This window comes from Macaca nemestrina, chromosome 6, assembly GCF_043159975.1.
Source record: "Macaca nemestrina isolate mMacNem1 chromosome 6, mMacNem.hap1, whole genome shotgun sequence".
Taxonomy (NCBI): domain Eukaryota; kingdom Metazoa; phylum Chordata; class Mammalia; order Primates; family Cercopithecidae; genus Macaca; species Macaca nemestrina.
Genome location: NC_092130.1, coordinates 121,294,117 through 121,315,362, shown reverse-complemented (window position 1 = coordinate 121,315,362; position 21,246 = coordinate 121,294,117). Strand labels below are relative to the sequence as shown.

Below are 21,246 nucleotides of genomic sequence, written 5' to 3'. Positions count from 1 at the left end.
TGTGGCTATAATTCTGTTAAGTTGAAAAGGGAGAAAAAAAAATCACCCAAACATTACTTAATGTAACTAATCAAGCATTTTCAAAATTAAGACTGGGAATGTAATGTTAGGCAGTATTTGCAGGGATTAAAAAATGTTGTAGTAGAACAGTACTGCCATCTACCGACAACTTTTACCAGTGCCTAGGGAGTGTTACCAAGAGCAACCTCCCATTTATTTGTGTCTGCCCCAAGGAAGACTTCAGAGACACTGTGCAAGTAACCAGAAAGAAGTAACATTCAGATTGGCCACGGTTTTACCTCTGACTTTTAAAGAGTTAATATCTTCTCTCTTTCTTTTCAAAAAGAGTATGGTTTTTTAAAAAAATTTTTGAGTTGTTAAAATATAGTGACCCACACAATGAATACTTCCTACTAACATCCAGCCAAGACGACGGCTATGCCTATTGCTACAGAATGCTCATGCTCCTACAACAAATCTCCTTCAAAGCAGTAATACACTGTATCCCGTATCCCTGATGCAGAATTAGATTCACTACATCCTCTAATGACAAAAGCAGATCACAAAACTTCATAAGCAAGACTGGATGTATTTATTTATATGTCAATCATAAAATATCCATATTACCACCCAGGAATCACTTTATTTGGGGTCACTGTGGGTCCAAGTCTGGCACTGGATTCCTGTGGTAACATAAAAACCCCTTAGGGGTTAGCTTGGTGGGGAAGTCATGGAGCACACTGACATCCCAGATTTGACGGAACTCAGTAAAAATCCATGCATACCAAAGACGGCAATGGCATCACCAGCGGGAAGAGCCTTCTATAATGCTCAAGAAGATACCAAGTAGATGCTTTACACAAGTTCTATCGATTTTGTAATTTAAAAGTAGATGTTGAGTGGGGAAATATGCAACATAAAGACTCCTTAACCTATATGATGGAGCAGCTGAAGAGGACAGCTAGTCTTCTAATTGTGTACATAGATGCTGCATCCCATTAATAATGTAAAATATATATAATTTTTGTCTATGGATTTTAACATTTTATGGAAAAACTGCTACTGCTTTTTTTTTTTAAGACAGTAATCTGAAAACAGGTTACAGACAGAAAACATGTAAATGACAGATTTTAAAAAGGATTTAGTCGGCACTAACATAGCCCTTTTAGGCCACATAATTGAAGAACTCCAAGGAACCACAAAATAAACCGAAAACCCCAGACATAAAGAGATCCACTTATTAATTAAAAGCAGCTCTCTTTCGCTATTAAAATAAGGTTGGCCATGCATACTTTATTGCTGTCACAGTCTCACATGAGGCAGTATTCAAAACACATAAAAGTAAAGTTGAATAGTTCTCTATGTAGGGAATGGAGTTAAGTCATGTCTGCTTGCACAAAACTGTTTTGCAAAGCAGCCATATATAGAAGATCAGGGTGGAAGAAAAAAAAAGACTAAAATGCATCAAATCTCAAATTCAATGCCTTTCTTTGGTAGGGACAGTGAGGTGTGCTATGGACAACATGAGTTGAATCAAGAAAGGCCTAAAATTTTCCTTGTTTTAAAACTGGAACTAGAAATCAAGACAATCACTGCAAAGAAAGAGACAGGGAACTAATTAAATAAATTACAAACTAATTAAATACAAGTTATTTGGGGACTTTTTTTGTAAGTCTAGGTTTTGTTTTTAAACACAAAAAGTCTGTATCGTACTGGTTTATCTGTGAGAAGAGGCACCGGTCACAAAAAAGAGAGAGGGAGAAAGAAAGGGGGAAAAAGAAAAGAAACAGAATGACAACAGTAACTACCAATATTTCAAAATGTGGTTAAGAATTTCTAAAAATCACATTTCCAAAAATCACAGAAATACTGTGGCTAAAAAGTTCATTCCTCAAACTAACTGTTCTTTAAAAGCCATGGGCAATCATATGGCAAAATCTAGAACTAAAATGAAAAGGACATAATGTGTCCTTCCATATTTAATATTCATTTCTTCATGAAGTGGATAATCTATTGGCATCTTGAAGAATAAACGTATTTCTTTGCAATGACTTACTGAATGTCAGAGCCTAACAAGATTCTTTATGGTCTTTAAAAAAGTATGGAAACAAGAAATTCCTACAACAGATTATTAGAAAAAAAACACTACCACCTTATTTTATGGGTTACTAATAATCATGTAACTATTCCAACTGTATGGTAACTGCCATACAATTACAACGCCTAGTTATGTATGTCTCACAGATTATATAGCACTAAAGAAAGTTACCTGTTACCTTATGTAGACATTTGTGGTTGGCAGATGTGGAAAATACTTCACCATAAAGATCAGATTTGGCTTAAAAATTGACTTAGCATATGAATGTGATTTATTTATGTCCACTCCCCTCCCCCACCTCTGTTTTGTTTGCTTTTCCTGTGGATGAAAGAAGGAAAAATAGAAGCTTCTAAAGAGATACACAGCTTTTCAGAGTCAATGGTTTATCTAAGTGGAGTCAGCTACTGAACTTTACTCAGCTGGTTTCTCCCCAGAGCACGTCTTCACTGAAGTTTCTGTTTAACATGTTTCATTTCCTTGGAAAATTCTGGCATAAAATGCACCTATTACTGGTCTTAAGTTAGAAACATTCTTCTTGCTGGATTTTTTAAATATAATAATCACCTTAATTTTTTCATATAATAAGCACCTTCACACTCATCCCACGTTTCATGGTACTAAGAGACCTTCGGACGCTGCGTGCTAGTTCCACTTTCCTACAAGTTTGTTTACTAGTGAAATTAAACAGTCAATCCCATTTAATTTATCTCTGAAATCAGCAGTGTTCCCCTGCAAGAGATAAGAGACAACACATGTCATATAATTTACTGGGAACTAACTCATGGTGACCAATAAATTATGCAGTCCGCCTGAAGCACCCTCTTTGCCGTAGTGAGATCCACAGAGCCGACTCTAGTCCTGGCACTAAGATAGATAAGTCCTAAGAGTGAAATCAGTAGACATGTGTCCTTTTTTTTTCCCTTTAATTCTGAATAAAATTCCAGAATTTAGGGAGTGAAAAACACTTCCCCCAACCCCCGCCAAAAAAATCTGACATTTTCTTTCTGCCGAAAGTCTAATTTCTCTTTCCCCAAATTGCTTCACCATATGGAAGGAAAGAATCTCCACCTTTTATCTTCAATCTGTATCACAGTTTGGGCATATACAAGAATTTTGTGTTCACTTTTAATTTTCTTGCTAGTTAAGAACAACTAACAACTTTCTTGTATGTTAGGACTCAAAATATGTACCTCAAGAGTTGTGGTACATTTCACACAGGTCAGAAGACAAGCATTATGGAAATGAAATGATTTTATGATGACTTTGCTTTAATAGGGGTTTTACACAGGGGCTTTCCTGGGAAGATGTCCAGGCAAATTGTGTCCAAAGTCCAGAATGAAGGGAAAATTCACCTTGATGTAACATAGTTGAAGAGGGATTTGCTGATTTGTCATTTTAAATGAAACACAAACTCCAATTCCAGCCCAGTTATGACAGCATTCCTTTGTCCTCTCACTTAAGGGATTTTTCTTTTTCCTTTCTTTCCTTTATTTCTTTCAAATCCTACAACTGAGAAACCACTCAAGAAGATGGGGTGTGTATACACACACACATACTTCATACATACATCTGTACATGTACACACACACCCATTTTCAGACAAGGGCTAATAAGAGTCCAGTTGTCTCTGAGATAATATATCCAAAACAATCCCACTCTTCTTAAGCATAAACTTCACACAAAGAACTAGATATAAACAAGCCACATTTAATAAGGATAAATAAAATCTCTGTCAAGCTTACAACAGGACCAAAAAAAAAAAAGAAGTCATGGGGGCCAGAGAAATAACTTTTAGATCATTTGGCCAGAAACATGCACACGCACGCACACGCACACACACACACCCCATGCACATGTGTGCATGCACGGTGTGTGTGCACACATACACAGCTTTTCGTTTGGCACATTTTTGAACAATGAAAAGGCAAGAGAAATTTAAGTGTCTTGGGAAATACTCTTTCTGTGCCAAATAAGCATAAACAAAATAAATTCTAAAAGCAAATTTTAAATACTAGAGGATGGAAAGTAAAAATTAGCCAAGCTGGAGTGGAAATATCAATCCTAAAAGAATCAGAAAGCAAGTTTCTCTGGAACCCCAATGAATCTCACATTTCTAAGAAGCACAATTCAGTTATTTGAGTTGTCCTTTGAACAAAAATTTAAACTTAAAGAGACAGTATAATTAAGTTAGCTACCTGGGATTTTATTCAAAAAAGTGATACTGATTATTTTCCCCAAAACATCTAGGAATAGTGTGGCAACAAAGTGGCACTGTGTTTCAAAAGGAAACCCCCAAAAGCTTCAAAGCTGAGATTCTATTTAGTCAATGATTTGGCTAGGACTCACCACATAAAAAACAAAACACAACCAAAACAAACAAACAAACACACTTGAGCAGCCTGTTTGGACATTGTGGTACTTGTTCCACAGAAGTCATCAGAGTATTCTAGGAGCTTCTCGTCTAGGTTAACACTGACACTGCTGGTCAGCAATAAATCAAAGCTATGCTCGTCACACAAGTACGTAAAATCATCACCTTAAATGGTATGAAAGTATTTGTGCTGTTGGAAGGTAGGGAATGGGGTGAGGGGAGGAGCAGGGATGAGGATTCCTTCTTTCCCATTCCACTCTCGGGTTCTCTTGATCTTCCCAGGGTGGAGGAGCAGCAGGAAACTGTTCACCCACCCAGCTACTGTGGGAAAAAACTGGAGGGAGGGCCCTAGTGAAAAATGGGAAAACTCTTCCCCGCACCTTTATCTTTTTTTTTTTTTTTTTTTTTTTTTTTTTTGAGACGGAGTCTCACTCTGTCACCCAAGCCGGAGTGCAGTGGCGTAATCTTGGCTCACTGCAACCTCCGTCTCCCGGGTTCAAGTGATTGTTCTGCCTCAGCCTCCCAAGTAGCTGGGACTACAGGCACGCGCCACCATGCCTGGCTAATTTTTTTTTTTTTTTTTAAGAGACAGGGTTTCACCATATTGGCCAGGCTGGTCTAGAACTCCCCACCTCACGATCCGCCCACCTGGGCAAGGAGACAAGTTACTTGACAGTCAAACTGGGCCTTAAAATTATCACGCATCATGTTATCAAAAGGCAGTGACTGTTGGAAGGGTAAATGTCCTCCCTCCTCCTTTCACGAGAACACTAAACCATCCTGCCACCATGTACAAAAATATAAATAAATAAACTACTTATATTTTTTATTAAAACTTACGTCACATAAAAAAATTATGTCCAAAATGGCTTGGTTAAAAAAGACCACCTAGGAGATGTCTGCGTTCAGATTTGTTAAAATGTAGAGATTTAAAGAACTAAAATTCTTTATGAAAGAATATTTTCAATAATGTAACGGTGGCTTTCTTGCGGCGTTCAGAGCTCACACACAGCAGGCCGTGGTTTAGGAGTGAAACTTGCAATTCCAGAGTCTCTTTAAATAGGCCACTTCAGAGACAGAAAAGGGGCTACAGGTTGATTGACAACTGACAAACTATTTGGCCCACTAGGCATAAACTTCTATTAGATTATTGGGCTTTCACAGATAAACTTGGTAACAGCATTATCTAAATATGAAAATAACAATCAATTTTAAGATTCTCAAATCAGAGCTTTAAGAAAATAGATCCAAACAGCATATGACTAAGAACTTACTATGTACTAATCAAATGGCATAAAAATACTTGCAACACGGTCATTTTGAAAAATTTACAATCTACCTCCATGGTTGGTCTGAACAACAAACTTAACACAAGGCAGAATGGACTGAATACTGAGAACAAATGGCAATTATGAGAGTGCTGGGGTTGGGAAGAGCTTCCTTGACTTGAGTACTGGAGGCACATCAGGAACAGGTTATAAGAATGCTGTGGCATTTAAGCAGCACCCTGAATGTTGGCTGCATTCTGAGCGAGACGTATGTATCAGTATAAGCAAGAGAATAAAAATTCAGGGCATCATCCACAAACAGACAAGCCAGAGCTTACATCATATTAGGATGATGTGTGCTTGTGGCGATACAACATAGGGACACAATGAAAGTTAGGTTTTAGAAAGTTAAGACTCAGCGGAGCGGAGTGAGGAGGAGCGAAGGCAATCACAAGGAGGCCGGGGTAACTGTCCAAGCCAGAGGATATGTGGGCTGAACTCCAACGGCAGCAGTGGGAATGCATCGTGGTGACCCTCACGCAACTGAAAGGAGATAACATCTGACTGCATGGCAATGTGAAGAAGGGGGATGAGACAAGGATGACAAGGCAGATGGCATCACAACTGAGATAAGGCACAGGAAATGGAACTGATGGAAGGAAGAAGGAGAAGGATTTAATCTTGAAGAATCCAAGTTTGCAAGGCCAGCAGGACAGACACATGCATGGGTGGAATTACAGATTAATTAGTTGATTGATTGATGCATTTCACATCCACTATCCAAAAGAATTTCAATGGCCCAACTATGTGAGTCCAGAAAATTATATGGAAAAATATAAATAACTATAAATCAGCATCTGGGCTCAACATTCAGAGATTGGATTGTGAAACTCAAGAGGGATCTAGGGACTGAAACTTTTTGAAAACTTGGACATCATTAGTGTAAAAATGATAGTTGTCACCACCCCTTGAGAGTGGGAGTGGTGGGAAGGGAAGGGAGAGAATATTCATTTTTTTACTTTATAACAAACTTCTATTGTTTGAATTTTTATCAACAGCACATACTACTTTTTGTGATCTTTTAAAAGCCAATGGTTTAAAAAAAAAAAAAAAGCAAAGGGACTGAAGCCATAGGAATAGGCAGTATCACAAACTGACTTCTCAAATATGTGCAGTCAATATACACAAGCACTCAGGTGGGCACTGAGAAACACAAAGGTGATTTCAACCCGAGTCCTGTGTGAATCTAATGGGAAAATACAGTCACCGGGGTCAAACAGGATTCAAACTCCTCTCCCACTAATAGTTACATAGGTGAATTCTTAAATTCCCTCAAGTTTAAATGTTCTTCTCTAAAAATGAGGCAAAAAATACCTCATAGGGTTATTTTAAAGATGAGACAAGTTAACGTAATTAAAGCCCCTAAAGGGCAGCATTTGGCACACAGTAGGTACTCAATTAAGATTCCTTGATTTTTCATCCTTCTGCCAAGATGGGGAAACTCAAATTTTCAGTCAGGTATAAAAAAGAGACTGAAAAGAAGTGGTCAGAGAGACCGTAGCAGAAAAAAAAGATGGCATCAGGTCATGGGAACCGGGGGAGAGAAGCAAAGTGCCTTTATCCATCCACTCAGCATAAATGTACTAAGCATTAAGACCTGCTGGAGTGGATAACTATTCAAAGGAGGTGGAGATGGTGAGAAGTAGATTATTTGACAACTAGGAAAGAGGTCCTTGCCAACTTGTAAGAACAGTCCCAGCAGAACAGGAGGAGAAGATACTACTTGAGCAGAGGGCTAAGGAATGACTGGGTGGTGAAGAGTGACAGTAGAAAGAAGTGGCAGTTCTTTGGGAAATTTGTAACTAAGGGAACGAGAGGCTCTTGTGAAGCGAAGGTCTCAGGAAAGTTAAGTAGCTCACAGGATAAAAGGAGGAGAGTCTGTGGAAAGGGAGAGAGTGATGGCAGGGAGGAGATGGCAGAGTTCATTCACAGTGTAAGGCCCTGAAGTTGACGAGTGGGTGCCCAAAGTGAGGAGGCTGACCTTGGGAAGAGTAAGGACACACCACCGCATCGGAAAGCAAGTGTGAGAAGTAGCCTGGAAATACAGACAAAGGTTCAGGTGTAAAGGAGAGTTGAAGAAATTCAATTGGATTACCATCTACCTTCTCGTTGAAAAAGGAAGCAAGATTACCAGCAAAATAAGGAAAGCTGATGGAAATGGGACCCCAGGGTGAAGAAGGATCGAAAACTAAAAGGACTTCCCAGGAGCAGTGAGGTTCCAGCACAGGCAGGTGGCACACATCAATACTAAGCATTTAGCCCAATGCGATTGGGCTAATGTGATTTCCTCCAGTGATTTTCAGTGGCCTAGGATATAGACATGGAGGGAGTGGGAAGGCAGTCAGAATAGTGGGCAAAGCAGAAGTTAAAAGGGCAAGGAATTCTAAGGATGCCAGTGAGCAAACAGCTGACACGGTGGACTGGGGAGGTCAAGGCCTGAAGGTTGAGCAGAGAAGGAAGGATGAGACTGAGTGACAGAAGAAAAGTGGCAGGTGGAAAATGGCCGTTAATTGGATTTAAGATGAGGAACAAGCAGGTTTAGAAGAAGTGAAGTAATGAGTAATTGAAAGAACAGAAGGCTGTGACTGGAAGACAGCTCCAAGCTTGAATCCTTGGAAATGAGGCAATTCCAGGCCATGCAAAGTGTTGAAGCTGGCTGATTGAAGGGAATGCAGAAATTCCTGGAATCAAAAGGCCAGACCTCCAGCCATTCATGACACTGGAAGCCGTGGTTACCTATGATAATATCAGAAGACCAAGCTAGACAAAAAGGAAGAGATCCAAACGAGGAGAAAATGGGGGAAACAGAAAAAATATAACTTTCTGAATAGATTAATTTCAAAGACTGTTAAAACTAATCTTTCATTACAAATAATGCCTTGCTTTTAGTCTAAGTCTTATTAAAATCAAACGAATAAAACCTTTAAAATCCCCAGCAGAAAAAGCCATTCCACTATTTATATGTCTTCAACTGAAGCAAAAATCAAGGATCGACTCTTTGTTCTTCAACTGAACATATCTGATACGTTTTGGCTTTGTCTCCACCCAAATCTCATCTTGAATAATTGTAGCTCCCATAATTCCCAAGTGTTGTGGGAGGGGCCCAGTGGGAGATAACTGAATCATGGGGGTGGTTCCCCCATTCTTTTCTCATGGTAGTGAATAAGTCTCATGAGATCTGATGGTTTTATAAGGGATTTCCCCTTTCACTTGTCTCTCAGTTCTCTCTTGCCTGCCACTGTGTAAGACATCCCTTGCTTTTCCACCACAATTGTGTGGCCTCCCTAGCCATGTGGAACTGGGAGTCAATTAAACCTTTTTCCTTTATAAATCACCCAGCCTCGGGTATATCTTTATTAGCAGCATGAGAACAGACTAATACACTAATTCAAACAACATGGCAAAGTAACTGGTAACAACAGAAGGAAAGAACACTGCTCCTGTAAGCACTGAGGCCAAGTTGTCTGAGCTGCCTTGATACACTGGGGAAGGAGGAGGCCTGGTGACAGGATCCCTCCATAGCTTGCTCAAGCACAGGTGAGCCACAGCACATCCTCCTGCAGCAAGCAAGGTGGCATGACTAACACAAGACCTAACCTCATTGCCTTTACACAGCTCTTTCATATCCATCACCTCTCTTAATCCTCACAGGCTCTCTGGGAGGCAGGTATTACTATGAGCAGCTTTTTGTCAATGAAAAAATAGAGACTTCTGGGCCAGAAGACTTGCTCAAAGTCACTGAGTCTGGCAGAAACCAAGGCCCTCCCACTCCAGAATTTAGCCCTTTCCACTAAATCCCACCAACTGAATCACTGTAAGGGCCAGATGCACCGGAGACAGCGCAGTTCAGAAAGGCCTGAATACTTTGGGGTCATTCTCAAAGTCACACAGGGCAGCTAAAACATAAGGCAACGTAAGCAGCATCAACAGGTATTCCTTAGGGATACTTCAGTTGCAACTGAAGGAAAAGACAAGTTTTCCACATCTGAGCACACTGAACAATTGTCAGTGTGTTCACAATTCATGAGAAGACAAGAAAACCCAGAGTCTACAGAAATCAAAAGTGACAGAATCATCATTTCAGAGCTGTAGGTACAAATAGTAAGTGGTCTCTACGTGTGCAGAACGAGGTAACATTTTCTGCAGAGTAACATCTTTTCTGAGAAGAGACTGGACTGGCAGAAGCAGGAGATAAGAGGATGGGTTGGAAAAAACCACAACATCTTCTCAAACCAAGAGAAAGACAAGATAGAAGTTTTACAATGAAAATGTATAGCTATCTGAAATAGTTCTAACCTCTTCCACAAGTAGTTTGCTTATTTGTTCATCCTTTTCCTCCAGCCCATGTAAATACCAACACAACCTTTACTTTCATGGTAAGAAAAATATTCCCTTTAATGAATTTCAGGAATCAGGAAGAAAACTGCTCTAGTCTCATGGATCTCATTTTAAGGATTCGAAGAATTCTTCACTTAAGAGATCTGTTTTCCTTATTCCCCAATCTCCTTTAAACAAGCTGTGCATTTTTAAAAGGAGATATCATGGTATTACTTTATTTATTTATTTATTTATTTTTTTTTTTTTTTTTTTTTTTTTTTTTTTTTTTTTTTGAGACGGAGTCTCGCTCTGCCGCCCAGGCTGGAGTGCAGTGGCCAGATCTCGGCTCACTGCAAGCTCCGCCTCCCGGGTTCACGCCATTCTCCTGCCTCAGCCTCCCGAGTAGCTGGGACTACAGGTGCCCGCCACCTCGCCCGGCTAGTTTTTTGTATTTTTTAGTAGAGACGGGGTTTCACCGTGTCAGCCAGGATGGTCTCGATCTCCTGACCTCATGATCCGCCCGTCTCGGCCTCCCAAAGTGCTGGGATTACAGGCTTGAGCCACCGCGCCCGGCCTCATGGTATTACTTTAAAAGCACCAAACATAGCATCCCTGAAAATCACATGTTTCCTGTGGGGAGAAGCATGGTAAGGTGTCTGCAAGAGACATCTGGGGTTTATTCTGACCCGTGTTTCTGGGGGACATCTGGGACACTCTAGGAATACAAGGGCCCCTCTCTCCACTTTGGTTGTCACTAGTCACACAGGTTTTCTTACTACTCATTGCTTGACTGAGTTGTCTCAATTCATTAAACATTCTCTGAGCTATGGGCAAGACTTCAACCATGGTGACCTATCCTTTACACTAGATTACTGAACTATAGCCTTCCTAGAAAACAATGCTTGGGCAGTAGCAAAAAGTCTGCTGGGTCGGCTAACGACATCAAGTCATAATAGGATCTCAAGTATGTCTTTCTTTTTAATTTTTGTTTTCTTCTCTAGCAGTTACAACATGCACCTTGAGATGGTAATAGTCAAAGTATTGACTGAATGTGCCTGCCCCCTGGTGGCTGGTGGGGTGAAGGACACACCATAGAAATCCTTCGGGTACCTGCATCAGAATCAGACACAAGAGAGATGGAAGCAAGCACACAAATCAGAATTTGCTGTATTGGAGTATTAAGAAGATCTGGTATAAAATGAAATAAAATAGAGTTTAAAAGAGGAAAACATTACTAAGAAACAGTTTTAGAGACAAGTCACCAAGATCTTAGCTTGAGATACACTAACCTAGGCTCCTTCTGCCAGATTATGAGCAACGATTGTGCTAAGATGTGCACCTGTTGTTGTCCTAGCTTCTTCCAATTCAATTATAATCTTAAGATTATTGTCATTCGGCAGAAGGAGTCTAGGTTAGTGTATCTCAAGCTAAGATCTTGGAAAATGAAACACATTTTAATCGTGGTCATGGCTCCACACTATCGGGGCTCCCTCTGGGACTTGGTCTCAACTGGCTCTGGCTGATTCTGATCCCCACCTGCAATCTTACTTCCCATTCTCCCCTTTGAGGCCAAATTGTCCACAGTGACTTTAAACCTGGACTCATAAACTCAAATGCCTTCAGGGCAGGCAAAAATCTAAGCCTATGAGGTAGCAATAAGAGGGAGTAAAGGAGACTGAGGAACAACGCGACCTGTGGTGACTAGGAACATGGCTTCCTAAAGGCATTCAAACTCCATTGTTTAAAATTAACTTTACGTTGCCCAAAACACATTTCTAGAGCAGTGCTGTGCTCACCCCTGTAATCCCAGGACTTTGGGAGGCTGAGGCAGGTGGATCACAAGGTCAGAGGTTCAAGACCAGCCTGGCCAATATGAAACCCCCGTCTCTACCAAAAATACAAAAATCAGCTGGGCATGGTGGCTGGTGCCTGTAGTCCCAGATACTTGGGAGGCTGAGGCAGGAGAATCACTTGAACCGGGAAGCAGAGGTTGCAGGGAGCCCAGATCGTACCATTGCACTCCAGCCTGGAGACAGAGCAAGATTCCACCTCAAAAAAAAAAAAGAAAGAAAGAAAAGAAAAGAAAGAAAGAAAGAAAACCAAAAAAGCACAAAGAAGCAAGAAGAGAATGCCCTGAATGGCCTTTCCCAACCACCAAAGACGTACACCCAGATGCCTCAATACAGTTTCCTCAAATGCCATGGGGCTACGTCAAAAAAATATATATATCTTTCAAATGAACCAGCTCCTGCTCTTGATTTTCCCATTTCTCTCAAGGAAATGATCACTTTCCCAGCCAGCTGGACTTGGAAAAGGTGTCATCTGGACCCTCTCCTCCCCTGTGAGGTATGAGCAAGTCTTCCCTGTAATCCTGTCTTCTTCCTCTGTGCGCCCTCATCCAGGCCCTCACCCCCTAGGGCCTTTTTCTTGTTCCTATGCATCCAGTATTTTCCCTTAGATCCCAGTATAATAAATTACTCAAATGTGTGCAGTCCTTTGCAGTTACAACGTGCTTTTGCAGTATTTTCTATTTTAGTTTTATTTTTGAGTGATATAACAGCTTGGTAGGTGAGCAAAAAAAAAAAAAAGGAGATGAAAGAAATATTGAGAGGAATTAACCGATTTGGCCATTGCCACTAGAAAATCTTACTAATAACATTTTTACCTAGATCAGTGGCCCATTTCTCTCTCCCTTTCTCTGTTCCTCTTTCTCTCTCTCCCTCTTTCCCCTGCTCTTTCTGATCTCCAGCACTGTATAAGCCAGTTGCTTGGGGAATGTTTCCACCTGGATATCCCCAAAACACATTAAACTCATCATGTCCAAAACCAAATGCATCCTTGGCTCCTCTCAACTTGCTGCTCTGCTCTTCTCTAGTTCAGTGAACAAAGGTCACCCACTTAGAAACCTGGAAATCCTGACTCCTCATTCTCCTTCACTGACCCACCCAGTCACCAATTTTCAATAGTATACAAAACTATTAAACTGTTTCTTGAAACCAAGTTTCTCTCAATCCCCACTGCCCACTTCTGCTACCCTCATCCAGCCTATAACGTCCACTTCTCTGTCTCTCTCATAACACTCTTATCTGCACAGCCCCAGTCAATCCATCCCTCACACTTCACCTTGAATAATCTTTCTGCTTCTTACAACATTTTGATGTCTCCCCAAAACCCTCAAAATAAAAGCCAAGCTCCTTAACAAGGCTGACAGAGCTCATCAGCTTCTCTGGGTGGTAACTCCTTATCTTAGCTTAGGCTACCATGACAAAGTAACAAAACCCTGGGTGGCTTCAACAACAGAAATGTATTTTCTCACAGTTCTGCAGGTCGGAAAGTCTAAGATCAAGGTTTGAGAGGGTTCAGGTTCTGATGAGGGCTCTATTTCTGGCTAGCAAACGATCACTTTGTCCTCACATGGCCTTTCCTTGGAGCATGAGTGTGGAGAGTGAGGGAGCTTTCTGGTGTTTTTAAAATAGGGACACTAGTAGTATCAGATTAGGGCCCCACCTTTAAGACCTCATTTAACCCTAATTCCCTCCATATAGACCTACCTCCAAATGCAGTCACACTGGGGGACAGAACCTCAACATATGAACTTAGGGAGACACAATTCAGTCCATACTCACTCTCCAATCTCAAGTGAAGACCTGACCGCTTAGCAGTCTACACTGTGGCCACACTGCTCACTGTGCTGTCTACCTCCAAACCCTCGTGGAGCCCTCTCCAGAACCCTCTCCTTTTCCTTAGGCTCCCTGTACCGTTTGCTTAACTAACCCCTCATTCTTTAAGTCTCAGCCTCCATAGTCTTAGTTCCTCCAGAAAGTCCTGCAATCTCACTTGCAAGCCCTTTCCCCTCTGGGATTAGAGGCCCTCACCAAATGTTCCCATGATCCTGATCACATTTGCCTGTATCCTTTGCTAGATTCTTGGCTCTTTGAAAGCAGGTACTCAGGCTGTCTGTTCACAGCTGCATCCCTAACATATCCCAAGAGTACTATTAATACACAGTGCTCTTTCAATAAATATCATTGTCAAATGCCATTCTCAAAAAGGTAGGCAGAAAAACAGGAAGAGAAGGAGAGGCAGAGTAAGCAATGGCTCCTTACTATCTATGGAAAAAAGTTTCCAGTTGTTCTGACATTAGAAGCTCCCTTCCACTGGACCTCAAGACCCTAAGTTCATATTTGAAAGGCTGCACAGGAGAAAGCAGGATCTTATGCTGCCTTTGAGGGTAAAAATAGAACCAATAGGTAGAACTATGGGAGAAACAGGGCAGAGTGAGAAGGGCAGGGGTGCTTAATTAAAGATGCATGCCCACCTACCAGGAAAGCCACAAAAGAGCTTCTCAGAACTTGTGTTCAGGGACCTCTCAGGTCTGCTCCGCCTTCAAGACATATTCTTTTCTCTTCTGATTTCCTCTGCTCCCACAAGAGCCAGGAACTGGAGCCTACCCTCAGTCCCTTGTTTGGCTGACATTCATGTTCACACCTGCCCTCATACACCACCCTTGTTTGCAATGGCTTCACGACACCCAGTCCTATGCTTCTCCTAGTCCAGCCGTTTTCAATGTGTGCATGGACTCCTGAGGGTCCCTAAGACCCTTTCAGAGGATCTGCAGGGTCAAAACTAATGTCCTCGTACTAAGACATTATTTACTTCTTGCATTGTGTTTGCATTAACACTGATGGAGAGTGAGTGAGTGAAACTGCTGGCCCTTTAGTACAAATCATGCTGGTGGCACCGAACTCTACCAGCTGCCATTGCGTTTTACATAAAAATGGCCTTGATGAAGCAGTAAACTATCAATTTTATTAAATCTTGACACCTTACTATTCTGTGTGATTAAATACATACAAAGCATTTCTGCTCTATGTAAAACTCTAAGGGTTGTCTCAAGGAAAAGTACTCGTGAACCTAACTTCTCTTTTCGTGGAACACCATTTTTACTTGAAAAAATGACTTACAGGCAAACTATAATTATTCAAACTTGGGTATTTCACAGATATTTTCTAAAAATAAATGAAGTAGGCATGTCAATTCAAGGAAAACAACTGTTAGTATTTGTTGCCAGTGATAAAATTCAAGCTTTCAAATGAAAATTAAATTCTTAGAAAACTTGTATCTGCCACCATGAACTTGACATATTTACAAGGCTGATATTGTGTCAACATTTGGAAGATTTACCTAACTAGATGAACCAATATTTTCCAAGACCAATGCATAATATTACAAAGTCATGCCTGAGCAAAAGAGTCTTTCAAGGTCCAAGAGAGACTACTGAATTTTAACATAACTAACTAGAATAAGTTCACTGATATGGTTTCAGGTTCCACATTGCAACTAGCTCCTAAGGAACTACCATTTGATTGTTTAGATATAGAATCACAGAAGACTATTCCCAATTATCAGAGAAGGCTATTAATATATTCTTTTCCAACTTCATAGCTGCGTAGGGTTGAATTTTCTTCACATACTTTAACCAAAACATACAACAGATTAAATGCAGAGGCAAATAAGAGACTCTAGCTGCCCTCTATTAAAAAGATCTGCAAAGAGGTAAAACAATGCCATTTTCTCATTATTTTTTTTTTATTTTGGAAAATAGTTATTTTTCATTTAAATGTTATTCATATTAACATGTAATGGGTTTATTTATTTTTTATTTTTTATTTTTTTGAGACAGTCTCACTCTGTGCCAGGCTGGTACAATGGCGAGATCTCAGCTCACTGCAACCTCCGCTTCGCTGGTTCAAGCGATTGTCCTGCCTCAGCTTCCCAAGTAGCTGGGATTATAGGCACATGCCACCAAGCCCAGCTAATTTTTTTATTTTTGTAGAGATGGGGTTTCTCCATGTTGGCCAGGTCTCGAACTCCTGGCATCAGGTGATCCGCCCGTCTCTGCCTCCCAAAGTGCTGGGATTACAGGTGTGAGCCACCATGGCTGGCCTGTTATTATTGTTATTTTTAAATGCATTAGTAACAAAAAATATTTTCAAAGGGGTCACTCTTTTAATTGCTAGAACATTAAATATCAATAACCACATCAGTAAAAGCTATTTGGGAGCCTTAATAATTATTAATGGTGTAAAGGGGTCCTGAGACCAAAATGTTTGACTTCACCAGGTGTTTGAACATTACAGATCCCATCTTGCCCTTGAAGCTTCCCTAGACATCCCCACCCCACCGTACTCTCTTCTGCATCCTACTATAACATTCACTGGTAAGGCCACTATTTTAATAGGCATATGATTGCTTTATATCAGTGAATTGTGTTTTTGTATGATAGTTTCCTGGTGTCCATGTTTAAGAATTTAAGGGACTTTGCTTTCCAAAGTTGTTAACCCAACTAGCTCTGTGAAAGTGAAACAAAATTATGGACTTAAATTTCTGTCTGTGTCAAAAAAGAGTAAAATGCACCCTCTAGTGGACTTGTAAGCTCACAGAACACAACAGAAATTTATTGGATTGTCAGAAGAATTACAACTCCGTCCCAGAAAATTCAGATTATAAAATAATAATATATGAGCATAGGGAAATTAATCTTAATTTTTTGATAATGTTTTTAAAAGAGCTAAGAAAATGTGAAACCAAATCTAGTTTGAATGTAGTTCATAACTAAAAGGAAAAGTGAACCTGAGGTCACACACAAAAAACTTCTTTCTTAAATTCCTATGAATTGATTATATATCAGCTATCCAAAATAATCTGTTCAAATTATGTCTTTTTAACTAATTATAACTTCAAATATGTAGAAGCATTAACACTGATAAAGTTGGGATTATTATTAGTTCAATTTCCAAATATTCAAACTACACTCAACTTACGAGCTAGGCATTCCAATGGCCTTCACAAAAAATCTGAAAAAGGACCTTTGTCCTTTTTCAAAGGAAAAGGATGAGAACCAATACTTGGGGTATACTTTTAACTCTGTATGTTAATATTAAAAGGATTTAATTCTATGCATCTTTCTCCAGGACGACATAAGAAAAACAGTGTAAAAATACACACAACCTTATCAGATAAAATAATGTAATGACATGGAAAGAAGTCTGAAATATATGGTTAAACTAAAAAATGTAGTCACAGAATAATGGGTGGCATGATCTAATTTGTTTTAAAAAATGTACACATGTGTACCCATGTTTGTGAGCACATATGCATGTTAATTCTATAAACTATTTTTTTTTTTAAAAGGTCTCGCTCTGTCACCCAAGCTGGAACCCAGTGGCTCGCTCATGCCTCACTGCCTTGACCTCCTGGGCTCAGCCTCCCAAGTAGCTGGGAATATAGGCATGTGCCACCACGCCCAGCTAATTTGTATAATTTTTGTAGAGACAGGGCTTCAACATGTTGCCCAGACTGGTCTCGAATTCCAGGGTTCAAGTGATCTGCCTGCCTTGGCTTCCCAAAGTGCTGGGATTACAGGTGTGAGCCACCACCCCAGGCTACAGTAAAGTATTAACATTTGTTATTTCTGGCAAGGAATATGCATTAGTAGCAAAAATAATAGAAGGGCATTTGACTATACTTCTATACTGTTAAGATGCTGTGAGCATTTTTAATTCAAAATAATCAAATACGGAATTATTCAAGAAATCACAGTTATAATTAATTCAATTGTATGAAACGGAATTGTTATTTCACCAACTAGGACATTAAAAGGTTTGAGTAACAATATGAAATTTGATGTAGCTATTTAGTTTTTAAATCACGAGACTGGTATTTGGAAAAGAAAACTTTTGAAATGCCTTTATCACCAGAACACAATGTCTGACTCCCCTGATGATAATGCAAGCTGAAGTGGTATATAAAATCCTCTCTGCCATTTTTAAACTCTGGCAGAGACAGCTACTCCTTCCAACTGATAGTGTCTGACCGGATAACTATTTTCCTTTTCAAACTCTCAAATTCTATAATTTCCGAAGTGCTGAGATACTGTCATAGTTATGGAAGCATATTCTAGCTTTACGTTTTGACAGATCTAGCCTTAGCCACACAGCCTGATGGATACAGGTACTTTAAGTGAATAACTGGCCTTATTAATCTCAACTGGAAGTGGCCGAGTTGAACTAAAACTAAACACAGACACAGACACAGACACACACACACACACAGACACAGACACACACACACACACACACACACACACACAAATCAGTGGTATTACCAAACTACAACCACTAAGGAGCGCACTCACCCAATTTTAATTTGAGCATCAGACACGAAAAGACAGAAACAATATGTAAGCTTCGTCTGTCATTCTAATCTGAACACACAATATCTTCAAGTCAACAACTTAGATGGAGCAGACTGGGCAAAAATAAATTTCTATTGTCAACACTTCTATGAAATTCTACTGGTCCCTTATAATGTGCCAGTGTTTCACTCTCTAATCATATATTGCCCAGCGCATAAATGTTTGCATTTAAACAAAACCCTTATTTTCTTCAAGTAATTAAAACTCTTTAATCTTTTATCTATTTTTCAAGCCTACTTCAATTAATATTTGTATTTAGACATTTGTCTAAAGTGAAAAGTGTCCCACCAGAGTATGTTGAACCTTGGTATCTTCCTTGTGAATAGAATTTAGCTGGACACATAGCCACACAACTAGGGAATGCAGTTTCCAGACTCCTTTGCAGCCAGGTATGGCCATATGACATCATTGGAACATGAGTGAAAATGATGTGTACAAAGGAATTGTTTGCTCTCCTTTTCCACTCTTTTTACTTCTGATCGGTTTGGTTCTGTCCCCACCCAAATCTCATCTTGAAATGTAGCTCCCATAATCCCCAGGTGTTGTGGGAGGGACCTGGTGGGAGGTAATTGAATCATGGGAGTGGGTTTTTCCCCTGCCATTCTCGTGATAGTGAATAAGTGTCACGAGATTTGATGGTTTTATAAAGGGGAGTTCCCCTGCAAATGCTCTCTTGCCTGCTGCCATGTAAGGCATGCCTTTGCTACTCCTTCCCATTCTGCCATGATTGTAAGTTTCCAGAGGCCTCACCTGCCATGTGGAACTGTGAGTCCATTAAACCTCTTTGTCTTTATAAATTACCCAGTCTCTGGTATGTCTTTAATAGGAGCATGAGATGACCTAATACAACTTCCCTATTGGTAGAGCAGTACCCTGAACTATTAGAACATTATACAATTATCTTAATAGAAACAGTGTGCTGACAATGCATGATTAGACAGGTAGATGAATATACACACCAAAAAGGGGGAATACATCTAAGTATATACGTGGAATAACTAAAAAGCAGGAGCATTTTATGTAAATTAGTATTGTCTATTTAAAAGGAAAGAAGACTATTAATAAAGTCAGTAAAAACTCATCAAGAATAACACAATCTGAAACCTGGTACAGCGAATGTAAACTGTGTTTTTAAGACTGTTACTACCTGAGGGCACCACTTCAGCTGACTAGAAGAAATGAGGGTGATCCTTTGTAGAATTTGTCTTGAATTTGCCAAACCTTCAAAACTAATTTTTTAGCCAAAAATGATGTATCTATGGTTAACGTAGCATGTCAAAAAGCGGGAAACAGATGGATGACTCACCAAATGGGGCTGGGCAACCAACTAACCATATGGGGGGAAAAAGCAAAGTTGCATCCCTACTTCACTACTTACTCTAAAATAATTCCACAGGGATTTGAATTTCAAATATAAAAAACAAACACACAAGAGTACCAGAGGATGTTTACTATAATAATAATTTTTAAATCTTTATATTTTTAGGGGCGGGGAAGAGCATTCAAAGGATGAAGGAAAGCATCTGACCATTCTTTCCATATCACTAACTCCCCAACATCCTTCCTGGCATTATGGTTACCCCACCCCTGAGTTTAACAAAGTTAAAAAACAAAATGGGAGTGGAAAAAGAGGGAGCAACCCGGTCACTTAATTTTTCATGCCAAAGTCACTCAATTTTTTATAAGCCCAGATTCAGGGGTTGACACTTTGTGCCCGCGCAGCACTGCACGTGACCCCAGCACTACTAGCTCCAGTTTCTGAGCCTGAAATACTCTTTACCCTAAACCTGGCCCTAACACACACAAGAATCACAAAAAACAATAACAAAAAACCCAGCAACTGCTGAAACCCTGAGGAAGCCAACAGTGAGTGACCCCTTCCTGACTTCTAAAACCAGCTCCAAGTCAAGTCTGTGAACTTGAGTCTCGCAGGATGCCCCCTTCTTCCCATATCACTCTGCCAGAGACCATTTTTTAGGAGCATAGAGCACTAGAATGAGTGGTTATCTCTAAAGCCATCTTAAGTTCATATTCTTCAGCAGCTCTGATTGAATAACCTGACCTTGACATTAAGCCAACTTCACAGACCAACTGTCACTTCAAAGAACAAGAAAAACCTTGAGTAAAGGTTAAATGAAAAGTGTTTTTCAAATCACTCGCCAAGGAAACAGATCAGGTTGTTGTAATAAAGAATGTAATCAACACATTTCATGAGCTAAAAAGGTATCCTCAGAAACAGGAACGCTTGACCCAGGGTAGACTGACTCTGTCAAAGGTTTGGGGCCTGATGTTTTGACTGGCAAAGAGAGAGATGAAATGAACTAACTCATTTTGACATTCAAGTTACAGTTTTCTAATCTAATCCATAGCAATCATCCTAAGGTAAAATACCAAGGTGCCACTTTTATAGTCATTGATGGGGAACGAAACCATCAATGACTCTTCTAAGTAATACAGCAGTTGGTGAATGACAGAATCAAGACTCAGATGAGGCCCTCTGACTCTACAATCAAAGGTGTTTGACTCCATCCTCTAGCACCCTCCATGGTGGAAACAACATTTAGGTCAATTTATAACATCTGAAAAAGACAGACTAGCTGTACAACTATTAACAGATAGGAAATTGACTTACCTTGGGGCAATGACAAGAGAAAAGCCTTTTATGAATGCCTTTTTTTTTTTTTTTTTCTGGAAAAGTAACTAACCCTATTATCCTAGGCATCAGATTTTAAAAATGGCATCTGAAGTATATAGTTCAGGTATCTCTTCCACAGTAAAATAATGGTATGAATCAGTTGGAAAGGACTCTTTTCCACCCCCCAAATGTTAGTGTAGCTAAGATGATACACTTCAGATTTATGTGAGTAAAGAATCA

At 39.9% G+C, this 21,246-nt stretch overlaps 1 protein-coding gene across 13 annotated transcripts in view; it reads right to left on the bottom strand.

Annotated features, from left to right (window-relative positions):
• LOC105499370 (ARF like GTPase 15) overlaps window positions 1-21,246 on the bottom strand; it is a 437,434-nt gene that overhangs the window by 345,564 nt on the left and 70,624 nt on the right. Inside the window, exon 1 of one of the 13 annotated variants that reach the window (XM_071098934.1) lies at window positions 21,004-21,235. The exons of 11 other annotated variants lie outside the window; for them this stretch is intronic. In XM_071098934.1, coding sequence (XP_070955035.1) covers window positions 21,004-21,093 — 90 coding nt within the window. In that variant the 5' untranslated portion in view covers window positions 21,094-21,235. Of the gene's footprint in view, window positions 1-21,003; window positions 21,236-21,246 lie in introns of those variants that run through there. One more of the 13 variants, XM_071098938.1, reaches the window with a different exon arrangement.